The sequence below is a fragment of the Agelaius tricolor genome, unplaced genomic scaffold, assembly GCF_023055355.1.
Source record: "Agelaius tricolor isolate 1412-34295 unplaced genomic scaffold, bAgeTri1.0.p SCAF_10, whole genome shotgun sequence".
NCBI classification, from domain to species: Eukaryota; Metazoa; Chordata; class Aves; order Passeriformes; family Icteridae; genus Agelaius; species Agelaius tricolor.
Window position 1 is genome coordinate 142,264 of NW_027269270.1, and position 13,608 is coordinate 155,871.

General features: G+C 45.0%; 1 protein-coding gene across 1 annotated transcript in view; it reads right to left on the reverse strand.

Moving 5' to 3' along the window:
• COL6A3 (collagen type VI alpha 3 chain) overlaps positions 1 to 13,608 on the reverse strand; it is a 57,941-nt gene that overhangs the window by 28,608 nt on the left and 15,725 nt on the right. The window contains exons 5-8 of the mRNA XM_071434274.1: positions 10,003 to 10,605; positions 5,388 to 5,954; positions 2,009 to 2,629; positions 297 to 896 (exon numbers count right to left, since the gene is read on the reverse strand). Coding sequence (XP_071290375.1) covers positions 297 to 896; positions 2,009 to 2,629; positions 5,388 to 5,954; positions 10,003 to 10,605 — 2,391 coding nt within the window. The remainder of the gene's footprint in view (positions 1 to 296; positions 897 to 2,008; positions 2,630 to 5,387; positions 5,955 to 10,002; positions 10,606 to 13,608) is intronic.

Sequence of the window (13,608 nt, forward strand, 5' to 3'; positions counted from 1 at the left end):
TTTATTTTGCCCCAATTTATGCCTGTTTCCTAGAGAGCTGCTAAATGGGAATAGGCAATTGTATACATTGCGTATTTGAATTGAAATTTACCCAAATAGGTGTCATGTTTAAAGCACTTGTCTTGAAAATCATAGGTTATAATGTATTTAAATACTTGGGTAGAATTGCCATCTGTCTAAAGCTTTCCTTCTAAAATTGTGCATGTCCTATGACATGTAGGAAAATCTGACTTAAAGAGAAGGTCTTTTGGGCAACATTTGTTTGAGTGGCAGCCCAGAGAGAGCCAATGCCTTACCTATGGGGGGCTGCACATCTCCCAGCAGCCGCTTGATTTGGTCCACAGTCAGGGTTTCAATCGGAGTCAGCAGCTTCTGCTCGAGGCTGGGCAGCTCCTGGAAGCTGGAGACTTGGAATACATATTCAGGACTGAGGGAAATCTGTATCATCTCTTCAGTATCCACGTTCTTGGCTATCATCATAGGTGCCACCCCCACTTGCTTGACTTGGAGGGATGGGTACTCAAAGTCATCATCGGACTTGCGGGAGGAGAGGATGACCAGGAACTGCGGGACGCCCTCCTCGATGCGGCTCCCGGAGGGCCGGGTGAAGATGGTCTTGGCCACAAACTCCAGGGCCTCCCCCACGTTCACCAGCTGGCCACCTTTGGACCGCAGCTGCCTCACAGCGTTCTGCACCTCGTCCTTGGTGGAGTGGGTGTTGAGCAGGAACTCCACGTGGGGGTGCTCGCTGAACTGCACCACCGAGATCCTGGTGGTGTCGATGCCCACGTCCAGGTTGTTGACGATCCTCCCGATGAGGTCGCGGACGAGGTAGAACTCCTGGGCGGCGTAGCGGGAGCCGTCAACCAGGAACACGACATCCCTCTTCACACCCGCTGAAGGAGAAAAGGCTTTGGTCAGGAAGAAGCACCAGGAATTGCTTATGGAGAGCAGATAAGCTCATCATCTACACCACTGACCCATGCGTCTGGCCATAGGGATGGTACTCTTTTTCTCCCTGCCTGGGATAACTCCTGGGAGCCTCAGCAGGAAGCTCTGGGTTCAACCCAGAGACACGACCAGGCTGCTAGGCACATCCCAGGGGGTGTAGGAACAGCAAATTCCAGAGCAAAGGAAGTGAGAGGGAGCAACAGGACACCTGGAACAGTAATTCCTTGTGAGATCTCCACCCAAGAAAATGTAGCCTGGTGGTAGTCCTTACTTAGAGCAGGTTGGTTTACATTCAGAACCACCTCTCTTTCTTTGGCTTTGCTCTCTAGGAAAGATTCTATCCTATTATACTCTCAGCTTCTGCCTTTCCAGGATGATTTTTTGATTCCTAATAAAGCGTTTTCTGCAGTGGTAATTCAGGTAATTCAGAGCCTGAATTATCGCAGAATATCACACTGATAAATGGGGATGATGGAAAGTGGTCTGGCTTAGAAGGCAATGAACAGAGTAGGACAGTGAATTTCTAAGGGACTGATCTGGGTTGGATACTCTTCTTCCCAGGCATATGCTGGCTGGATTTCATTCCAAGGGAGACCAGAAATGTAAGATCTGATCCTTCTGATGCCTGCCTCCAATTTCCCTTTCCCCAGTGAATGAAGGAGGCAAAAGCATGTCTTACATTCAGCAGAAAGCTGACATTGATTTTTATTGGTGTGAAGATGCCCCTGTAGCATCTAAATGACACAATTTCCATTCCAGAAGGAACAGCATGGACTTAAAATCCATCCACTTAAAATAATATTAAGGTGATAGCATTCACTTTGTAGGTCTTCCATGTGAATGCAGCATGGACCACCTCGAGGGGCTGGGCTTAAAGGTGGCTCAGTTTAACTGCACAGCTCCTACCAACTCTGAGTGCACCAACAGGGAGACCACGACAGACTTGGAGTCTTAGCCGTGACCATCTTTGCTTTTCTTAGTTTGTGTTGCAGCCATGATGTTACTAAACATCATATTTTGCCACTGGCTCTCGGTGCAGACACAAACATCTTCTCACCTGGGCTGGGTGATGTGAAAACCAGGTCAGGGGCCAGAGATTCTATCTCTTGCTTGGTCAGCCGGATGACTCTGTTGGAGACCACCTGCTGCACCGAGTCCAGCTGGCTGAAGTCAGGCACAGAGATAGCAAAATCTGGGAGGAAGGAAATGGTCTGCAGCTCTGTGAGGTCGGCATTTCCAACCCCAATGCCAAAGGGCACTGTGCCACTCGTCTTCAGGACCACTGAGGGCCTCCTGACATCGTCCTGGGACCGGTCAGCAGTCAGCAGGATCAGGAACTGCGGGACGCCCTCCGCTATCCTGCTGCCGCTTGACACCGTGAACACGTTCTTGATGAGGTAGTCAAGGGCTGCCCCCGTGTTCAGAGGAGACCCTCCCATGAGCTTCAGCTGCTGGATGGCACTGATGAGATCTGCTTTGTCCTCGTGGGTGTCCAGCAGGAACTCGGGCTGGATGGTGTTGCTGTACTGTGCCACAGCCACGCGCACCTTGTCGCGGCCAATGTCCAGGCTCTCCACAACTCTTTGGACAAATGTCTTCAGGAGAGGGAAACCTCTTCTGACACCATCTGAGCCATCGATCAGAAATACCACATCCTTCTTCTCACCTCTCTCAACTACTGTTTGAGACAAGTAAGGGAAGGGGGGGAGAAGTGAGATTCTCTTTTGTAGCGATTAATATTCTCCTTGGGCATTGAACCGAAGGAAAACAAAGCTCGGGAAGGGGAAGGCAAGGTGTCAGGAAAGGTGGTTCGGTTCCTTTGCCACTGGATGCAATCCCTGGTGAGGGGGCAGATGGGTGGAAGCTGGTGGAAACTAGAGTGCAGTGCATTCCATGCCTTACCCACTGAGTCATAGAATCATAGACCCATGGGAAATAGGGTGCCAGGGGATTTCTGGGTGCCATCTCCTACCTGAGCATGGGAAGCCGGCATTTGGCTTTGCAGCACGCAACAGGAGCCTGGGATCTTTTGTTCCCAAGAAACAATGGGTTTCTGGATGAAATGGCACACGGGGAGTGCTCACAGGGAGATGGTGAAGAGAGGTAGAGAAAAGCTTCTCTGAACTTAGAAATAAATACTTCTGAAAAGAAATTAAGAAAGGATGTCCTCTTCTTGCTGAAGAGGACATCCAGCTGAAAATGCTGAAATGCTCTTCTAAATTGCTAGATACTGATCTCTGTTTTTTTTTCTTTACTATCTTCAGGCAGGAAAAAACATGCTAATTGTGACCAAACTTTTCTTCTCCAAAAAAAAAAATCAAACAAAAACCACAAAGAAACAAACAAAAAATCTCAAAATCAAGACCATGAAGTGTCTAAGATCAGAGAACTTTGACCTGTTATGCTATTGACCAACAGAATTGCAAAGCTTTGGCTGGGCCAAGCAGTAAACATCACTGCCTCTCAAACACAGCAACTGCTGGATGACATCCCAAAGAGTTGTACTGTTGGCTTGTTTAGAGCAAGGTCGAGTGGGACAAGCAGGAACATGATCTGCCCCTCTGAAGAAAATATTAATTATCTTCTTATGAATGCTTAGCCATGTGAAGAGTTAACAAGGGCAGTTGAATTCTTAATGCAGACTTCAGATCAAATTTATTTCTTGAGAAGATTGTTGGAAACCTGCATAGGAGAGGAATATTAATATAGGTGGGAAGAGGGAGCCTGGTGTTTCCCAGTTTCATATACTTCCTCTAAAGTTCAGAGACATTGCCTGGTGTTTCCCAGTTTCATATACTTCCTCTAAAGTTCAGGAACAATGGGAAAGTCCTATTAAAAATCCCCTGTGTAGCAGATAAAGAAGAATAAAAAATAAAGAAGAAAAAGAAGATAAAGATAAGATAAAAGAAGAAGATAAAAAAATATAAAGAAGGAAAAAAATATGGTTGCTCCTATGGAATGGATGTCTTTTAGCCAAGAATACTAGGAAAACTGGGTGGATGCTGCTGTCCCTGGGCAAATAGCACAATTATTAATAGTCCTTGGTGGCCAAAGGAATTCCAAATGGTCTGGACAAGACAGAAATGGTTTTAAAAGGGAGGATGGAATTCAAGAGCACTGATTGCACAAGTCTTGGTTGAGACAGAAGCTGCACAAATATGGGAAGGGTCATGAATCCTCATGGAAAGGACGGGGTAAGAGATGACCAGGGGATGCTGTTGTCACGCTCTGGACATTTGGAGCAGGCTGGTGCTGGGAAGGCAAGGATGAAAATGTAGAAGAAAACCTACAAGACCTACAAGGAATGATTGAACGAGCTGGGTACGCAGCTGGTGACATGAGGACTAAGACCTACATGTCAAGCCTAAATTAGATAAAAGGCTGCAGAAAAATCTAAAATATTTTCATCTATCTAAAGTAGATGAAAAGATGAAAATTTGGGAGCAAGCTGACATCTATGTCCTCCTCAGGTTGAAGGAGATGTAGAAGACTTGAACTGTGACCAGGGAGACAAAAGTGCGACGTGAAGGCAAAGTGTTGTCTGATAAAAGCAACTGAGCAGATTGGCTATGGAATCTGGGAAGTCTCCCCCAAAGGGTTTCCAGAACAGATTAGATCAATGTCATCTAGTTCTGGGCAAAAAGATCCTGCTGGGGACAAGGGAATGTAGCAGATGGCACCCTGAGATTCCTTCCAGCCCTGTTTCTTTTTCATGTTTCTATGATTCTAAGTCCATCTGCCCCTTTAGAGAGAGAAGAGATGGATGTTATCATACTTTTCCTTGTTCCCATCTCCTGTTGGAAAAAGAGCTAATGCTCCAATTAGGGCTGATTTCCAGTACTGCGGTGTGAATTTGTTGTTGTGGTCATGTAATTCTTTTGAAGACCTTTTAAAAATTACTCTTCAATTAATCCATCTCATCTAGTGAACTTGAATGGTAACTGAGTCAAGAGCATCTGATTTATTGGTGTGTATGTAGAAAACGTAGAAAATGCCATCATATCCTGGAAGAGATAGCAGAGCAAGAGTGAATCCAGTGTGCTGGAATCCACTCCTCCAGAAAAGGGAAGATGGAAAGAGAAATTGAGACAAGCTTCTTTTAGCCCTTGCCCAGCATTGCACATCAATTAATGCAACATCTCTGGGGCAACAATATCCTGTTATTTCAGGTTTGTCCCATGTTTTACACACTGGAAACAGCACCAGCTGCAGCTCTTGCAGCTGAACAAATGCATTTTTTCCACTTATCATTAAAATTTGCTTTGGCACTTAACTCTTTGCTTGAGCAGAGTGTGAGCAGAGGAAACTCCAAGTACAACAGCAGTTTCTACACAATCATTTTAAACACCACCAGACCCAGATGCTCCAGTTACCAATTGAGCAGGGCATGTAAGTCATGTCTTTCAGCCTCTTGGAAACCCCGAGGCTCCCTGTACCTGTTGGCTGAAGCTGGACTGTTCTCAGCAGGTTGACTATGTTTGGCTGAAGCTCTGAAATCCGCTGGAGGGATTCGACGTTCAGAAGGAATTGTGGGGCATAAACAATCCTTTCCAGCTCTACAGGGTCAGCATTTTTGGCTCTGATACCAAAGGTTACCACTCCAGAATGCTTCAGAACATCTGATGGCTCCTCCACATCGTCAGTCGATCTCCCAGCAACGAGGAGGACCAAAAACTGAGGAACTCCTTCTTCGATCCTGCTTCCAGCTTCCTTCACAAACAGCCTCCTTACAGCCTCATCAAGTGCAGCTCCAATGTTCAGCTGCTTCCCAGTTTTAATCTTCAGCCTTTTCACTTTGCCAAGCATATCTTGCTTGGATGAGTACTCGTCAAAGTCAAATTCAATTTGGATGGTGTCGCTGAACTGAGCTACGGCGACTCGCGTGGCGTCGGGACCCACGTTCAGGTCAGAAATGACTTTGTGTACAAAATCCCGGACGGCAGGAAAGATGCCCAAGAGGTTGGCTGAGCCATCAATCAGGAATAAAACATCCTTCTTGCTTTCTAGAATAAATTCACAAATGAAAAGAGGGGGGGAAAAAAGAAATGAAAGCGTTTTTCTTCTCGTATGCCATCCTAGAAAACTGTCTGCAAGTTAGCTCGGTTTCAATCTTTCAGTATTCTCATTTACCAAAGTATTCAAAGTCTGCAGAACTATACAGCATCTGAGAAAGAAGGGAAAGGAAGGACATGTCTATCCTAAGACTCAATAGATTCAGGCACCAGACAGTAATCACATCAGATCACATCATGAATTGGCTGATTCAGTGATGTTTTAAGTCTAGCAATATGTTGACAATACAGACATGAAGTAAAGCAGCAGTGGAGGGTTGGTTGGGGTTTTTTTTCCTATTTAAAGGCTCGGTAGACAACAAATAGACAGTTCGTGCACATAGACACAAAGCATTTTCTGGATCTTCTCCCACTTGCATCACAAGGAGCATCTAAATCCATAAAAGCCTTTCACCTGTTTCAATTTGATGCCCTTTTGATCTCATTGAATACCCAAGGCAAACCCAAGCCTCTTGTACCTTCGTATTAATCTTAATGGTCTCCTTTCCATACTAATCCATCCCAGTTGTTTCTATGTCTTCCTGGGAACATAGCCTCAATAATGGAATTCATGAGAAAATACCTGTTTTAAAAGGGTTAAACTTGCCAAAAGACTTTGGGTTTAATATTGGAGGATAGCTTTGAATTTCTGGAGTCAAATCCAGCCTCTGTGACAGCCTGATGACATCACTTTGATCAAGTGGTTCTGGGGATGGATTTGTCCACCTGTTCCCGGCTAGACCTCTGCTCCTATGTGCTCTTTGGCATGATTTTAACCTTTCCATGCCACTTCTTGTGGTCAAAATCTCACACTCCCATTGCCTGATTTACTGCACACGATGCATTTACAGGTTGTGGCCCTCTTATGGGAACAGCAAGGGAACACCAGAGCCAGTGACTGGTGGGCACACACTCACTCAGGTCCTCCTTTGGTCCTGACCTACCAAAAGACTTTAAACTGTGCTTTTGAGGTGTCGTAGCAACGACTTGAACAAAATTAAGAGTTGCCAGTGTCAAGCCATGTATTCATAGAATCATAGAATGGTTTGGTTTGGAAGGGACCTTAAAGATCATCAAGTTAAGCACAGCCATAACCACTTTGATGACTCAGGGCTTGGATACGTGTACTGTGGAAACAAGAAATTCACTTAAACAAGATCAACTTCATGCAGTCAGCATGCAGGAAGGTAGCCATTACCTGTTGGGGCGAGTGGAACCTCTTCCACACCTCCACTAACATATGTTGTTATGGGCTTATTTAACTCCTGGGGTAAAGCTGCCAGAGCACTGAAATCATCCACAAAATACACCATTCTTGGATTAAAGGCAATCTGCTCAAGTTCTGCCTTATCCGCATTCCTAACGCCGACAGCAAAGGTCAGCACTCCGGCCCGAGCTAATTCATTGGAAACTTGGAGGAAGGGATCGGCAGAGCTCCCTGCCGTCACCAGGACCAGCACCTGGGGCACTTGCTCATTTATCCTGCTCCCACCGGCCTCCGTGAAGTGACTCGAGAGCACAAAGTTCAGCGCGGAGCCGGTGTTGAGCACCGAGCCCCCCCTGGGCCTCAGCTGCCCCAGGCGCTGGATTATGTCAGGTTTGGTCTGGTAGGAGTACAGGGAGAACTCGGTTTGGGGGGTGTCGCTAAATTGCACTAAGCCCACTCGTGTTTTGTCGCTGCCGACATCAAGGTAGTTAACTAGGGTGGCCACAAAGTCCCGCACAAAGGGGAAGTTGGCATTTCCGACGTTGAGTGATCCATCCAAAAGAAAGATGATATCCCTTTTGGTTACTTCAACTGCAGTAGAGCACAGAAAACAACATGAGACATGGCACAAAACGAAAAACGGAAAAAAATTTTTATCATGTGTGCATGCAGCGCACGCCGTACACGCATGTGAACCGTGTTAGGGTGGAGAGAGAGAGAGAGGAGCAAGGGTGTGATCAGCACAGAAGTAACAAGGACAATTGGGCAGGGAAGGATCAGCAACTCTTTTAAATGTCAGCCTCAACAGCTACCTGAGGATACCTGCCTTCTTGAGCGCTGCACTTTACTGTCTGTTGTTACAGACATCCGTTTTGTGGGATGTTGAAGGGGGAGAAATATCCCACTTTTGGCAGCTCTTAGTTCCTTTTTTTAAGGTTAAATCCTTCCTGGGCTATCTCCAGGCATCTGAGCTCCAGGACATAGGTCTACACCCCAAAGACACCACAGGGTCATCACCCTGTGCTCTTTTTTTGCTCTAAACATGTCCAGATCACAGACCAAAATGCCAAGCTTTTAAACAAAATCTTGGAGAACTGATGTATCCAAGACATTCCCCCAGATGCCTTCCTCCAAATGAATTATTCAAGGATTTATTTATGCCCATTGCTAATTCTGCCCATTATATTTGTGTTTAAAGCATTTCTGGCTAGATTCATCCATTCTCTAGCTTTCCTTTTCCCTGTAAGCTTGCTGTCCTGTATATAAAATATATAAATACTGAGCTATTCAGAACAAAAAGGAAATAAAGGGCTCTTCGGAATACGGGGATCGCTCTCAGATTTTACAGATTGTCTTGGCTTTCCATATTTTAAACTTTTCCCAGAAAAGCACCATTCAAGGCCCAGCGTGAGACAATAGCCAGTTAAAATGCAACTGCCCAATGTCAAAATCAGTTTTGTTGCTACCAATAATAATTTGTAGGGGCGGGATATGATCCCTTGCTTATTGTGTGTGTAAATAGCTGTGAGCACAAAAAAAGGACTGAAAAAATAGAGAAGCTGCATGAATGACCTTTGAAGAACAAGAAAACACAGGAACATTTTTAATTTACATTGAAAAATAAGCACATCAGCTTCGGTGTATAGCCATGCAAAACTGTATTAGCTGGAAACACACTCTGAAACAAAGCTTATTAAATTATAGGTCCTGTGATATTCATCTTCATTAAGGACAAGTATTGGCAAACTGATTTCAAAATGTCTTCTTTTCATGTAAATCAGACACATGCTTTAATTCTTTCAGGATTCTTTCCAAACATTCTGTTTCTTTTCCACTGTGGTTTATAATTTTAAATTACGTGAGAAACTAGAAAAAAGATGGATACAATTCAACAGGTACTTAAGCCAGTGGGAACCTCACTATTGATCTTACTGGGAGCTGGAAGAAATCCTGGTTTTCTAATGCTCATATGCCATGAGACAGCTATACAAGGTTCAAATATGATCTAGTGCAACATGGATTTCACCTCAAGCACCCCTATTGTGAAGAAATCCTGAGAAATTTGGTATAAAATCTCTGTGCACCTAGAATATCTCTTGAAATGCAGGGGGAACTTCCTCAAAAGCCACGACCCTATCAGTTGGTTTCTTCCAAAGTCTACTGATATCAATGGCAAGGACAACTAAAAAGAGTCCACTGGCTTTGTGGAGCTTTGGATCATCTCTCAAACAGATTAAATGAAAGTCAACACTGAAATATCCCTGCATGCCTCTTAGGGCTCAAGCTGAGTAAATAATAAGAAAACTAAATATGTTCCTAAAGTCCAACAATGTCAGCTCTGAACATCTCCACAAGCAAACTTGCTTATGTTCTTTACACTCCAAAGAAACCCCTACTTTCCTGAGCAAACTCCCACTATGGATAATTCCCAAACTGAGGAAGAGACTTTAACGCTCACAGGTGTCCCATTCATAGGCTACACAAACCCTAAGACGAGCAAAATCCTCCACTGAACAATTTGGGTACCTAACTAGTAAAGCACATCTTTCACATCATGCAGACCTTTAAATGTTGGTGACAAAATGAGAACAGGACAAAAATCTCCAGGAAGGAACCATAAATCTGTAACAACAACCACACTACCAAATTCACTGACCTGTTCATGCACTCACATTTAACCATGCTGGAACATGCATTTGGTATGTTTTTCCCCATTATCTGTACATGGCACAGAATAAGAATTGGCAAACTTATAAACCACACCTCCTTAATTAGAAAAAGGCCTTTAATTACCTGAGGGTGGCTCTGGGACGATCAGTCCTCCAGAGAGTGTCCGGATAGGTGACAGCACTTCAGGAAGAATGGCTTGCATGAACTGGAGGCGGAAGTCGTTCGGGTTGAACACAAAATCTTGTTCATGAGCAATTTCTTGAAGCTCTGCCAGGTCAGCATTTCTCGACCCAACGGCAAGGGTCACTATCCTGTTCCTCTTCAGCTCTGCAGCAGCTTGGTCAACAGCATCCCTGGACTTACCCCCAGTGATGAGCACCAGCATGGGGAGCACCCCTTCCTCCACCCTGCAGCCAGCGGCACTGGTGAAGAAGTTGGTTCTCACAAAGTCCAGTGCCGAGCCAGTATTGAGTGTTGTGCCACCCATGAGCTTCATCTTCCTCACATTGGCCATCACATCCTTCCTGGTCTGGTGGGTGTTGAAATAAAACTCTGGCTTCACAGTGTCTGCATACTGTGCCACGGCCACTTGGATCAGGTCGGGTCCAACCTCCAGCCTTTGGACAATTTTGGCAACGAAATCACGAATTGCATTAAAGGGGGCGGCCCCCAAAGCAGTTGAGCCATCTATCAGGAAGACTATATCCTTCTTGTTCACTTCAATAACTGCAAGTAACACATGAACATCATGTTAGCCTTCAAAACACTCTGCATCAGTTCTGTGCCAACAGCTCAGCAATGTTCAGGACCTCTTGTTTACTTGGAATACTGTTACTCTCAACGCCTTTAAAAAGGTCTAAATTGTTTTTTTAGACTCCAGCAGAGGACTTATAGTAAATCTGACTGTTTCCCCTTTCTAAAACACCAAAGAGTTGGAGAGTTGCAACAACTGTGATTTTTACACACTTGAATATTAAAATACATGTACATGTCAAAGCAAGAATGAAAGGTAGGAAGGAGAAACCTTGGCACTCAGAGGGCACATGAGATAAAATAAGCAGGTGATGCTCCTTCCATCTGCAGAGTAACCACCTGAATGGTGGTGGTTTGGTGTGAGAAGTATTAGGTTCCTGAGAACAATGACACAAGTAGTCTCCGCCTACTCAACATACCTGGATTTTCAGTCTTTGCATCCTAAGTCTTATTCCTTATCTAACAAAAACAAGTTACGGTTTTTCTTGGCACAGCTGGCCCAGTCATGGATGAGCTGGATTATGTTCTGGTGGCCATGTCTTTAACAAACAGGTTCCCTGGCTTGCAACTTCCGAAACTTTATTATTGATGATGGCACGGGACACAGAAAGGGCACAATTAGCTTTCCAGTGCCCTGGCTAAGTTTGAAGAAAGATGGTCAGGGAGGAAAAGCCCCTGTTGTGTGGCATTGGAACCAAAGCATCATGATATTTAATACAGTAAATATATTTTTTTAAAAGGTAGATATTAACAAGACCAATATGATTGTGATAACAGCATTATACATGATTATCATGATGCCTAACCTTAATACCATCTTTTAGACAAATCCTCTCACATCATCACCTCCCTGATTTCATGCCATTGACGTGAGAAAGGAAATTTTGAGCTGCTTCCAAGCTATGCTGGAGTGCTATGAATCATTGTGTTATGTTGGACTTGGGGTATCCTTAGATCACTCACCCACCTAAGGGCTCCTGAGATGGGTTCAGAATTCAAGGAGACAGGTCCATCACCTCCCAAGCTTACTGCCTGCTCCCACGGGGATCTCACACCCCCAGGGCAAGCAGTAGCAAACACTGCCTTGCCCTGCCTGGATGGAGAAAAGCAGCCCCCAGCCCATCAGGGCTCCTCTGCATGAAGTCTGTTTACTTTGGATTTCAACAAAGAACAAAACTTTGGCTGCAGTCCTCCTTGGCCAGCCACCAGCTGGCCATGGATAGCCATGCTCCCAAAGGCTGGGTGCTGTCAGGTTTCTCACTAGGGGTGAGTGTCATGAGACTGGGCTGCCCCAAGGGGTGACTTGGAGCTGGGGGTGACATTTGTGACTCAGCTGCCCCTCTGCCCCCAGATGCTGAAAGACCTGCCTGCCCTGCAGAACCTCTGCAAACGCCTCTCATGGAGTCATGCTAGAAACAGTATAATTAAGGACCAATTGTAAAAAATGGAAGTTTAAAATTGCCTGCCATGGTGCTGTCAGGCATAAAATGATGAGGACATGCACAAAGCAAATGTGGTGGTGCCCTCCTCAAGCCACAACCTCAAGTGAGCTGATAGTGGTCTGCAACTGGCTGCCCAGGCTGTCAGAACAGAGCTACGCACAAAGCAACAAGGGTTTGTGTAAATTGTCCCTTTTCCAGAGCCATGATTTCCACCATTCATCCCTCCTCCTCAGTTACTCCAAGGAGAAGAGGGCTGAAAACAGGAAACTTTCCAAATGGATAGCAAGGGCTGACATCTCTGCTTTGTGTGACCCAGGAGAAATGTCCAAAGCACATCCTTAGCTTCTCAGCAGCTAGAAACCCAAAAGTGGAGAGCCTGGAAACTTTTGACTTTTGGGGAAAACATCAAAGGGGCTTTGGAAAGATGAGGGAGGCTGGAAAAGAAGAGTTCCCTCGGCTTCTCATTCCTGTTGCAGCTCTCAAATCCTGCAGTACTTTTCCCTCAGAGGAATGCAAGAATCAAACCCAAAACATACAGGAAGAAACAACCCACGGTTATGGTTTGCATGGACACAATTAATGCAAAAGCCTTTGAGCAGGGCTGTGCACATCTCATAGGGTTTAATCCAAAGCCCTGTAAATCTGATAGCAAGCCTCCCAAGAATTTCAAAGGATTTGGGATCAAAGAATTGTATCTTTGACTCTCAAAGCTGGGAATGTTGGAGGGTGTCAGCGCTGAACCCAGCCCGGCATAGTTCCATCCTCATTGCCATGTCAGCTGTATGGTAAAGCTCCTCATCTAACTCCATCATCCAGGCTCCCCAGTGGGTGAAGGAGCAAAAAGCCACTTTGGAACACCCCTTCAGCCCAGGATGAACAGCTGGCAAGCTAAAGTGAAGCAAGATGACTTCAGCATTTCATAGAAGCACTTGGCACCTCAGAGGGTTTGGCATCCCTTTTGGGCTGCAGCGTCTCCCAAACTGCTTTACACTGCAGCCTTCCAAGTTGTTGATGTCAATCAAGCAAACCAGTCAAAATTTATTTCCATGGGTGTCAGGGGAAGGAAGTTCCCTAAAGATCCTTTGAAAATAATCTACTTCCCCATTTAGCACATTCATCTGTATGTAACTGTACAAGCTGACGTAGCACCTTCCACAAATGAGCTGGCACTTTAAGTGAGAAATATGCAAGTGGAGATGAAAAAAAAAGTACTAAAATTTTTTAATCTTGCCATTCAAACTGTTAAAAATCAGACAAGAGGAAAGAGATTTTCCACTCAGTTGCACAGATCCCAGCATATACATTTTAGCTACACATGTTGACTTCATAGGATTTGGCTAAATATGGCCCTTGTAGGGTGCTACAAGAAGAAGTTCTTCATGTTCTTTCCTGGAATAATCAAGGCAAGGTCATAAAATGATCTTTAAGGCAAATTCCTCCCTTTGATTTGAGCCACAGGATAGCAATCATGTTTAGGCATAGATCAGCAAAGACATCTGGAATGCAGTTTTATATGTCAACATACACCATGAGG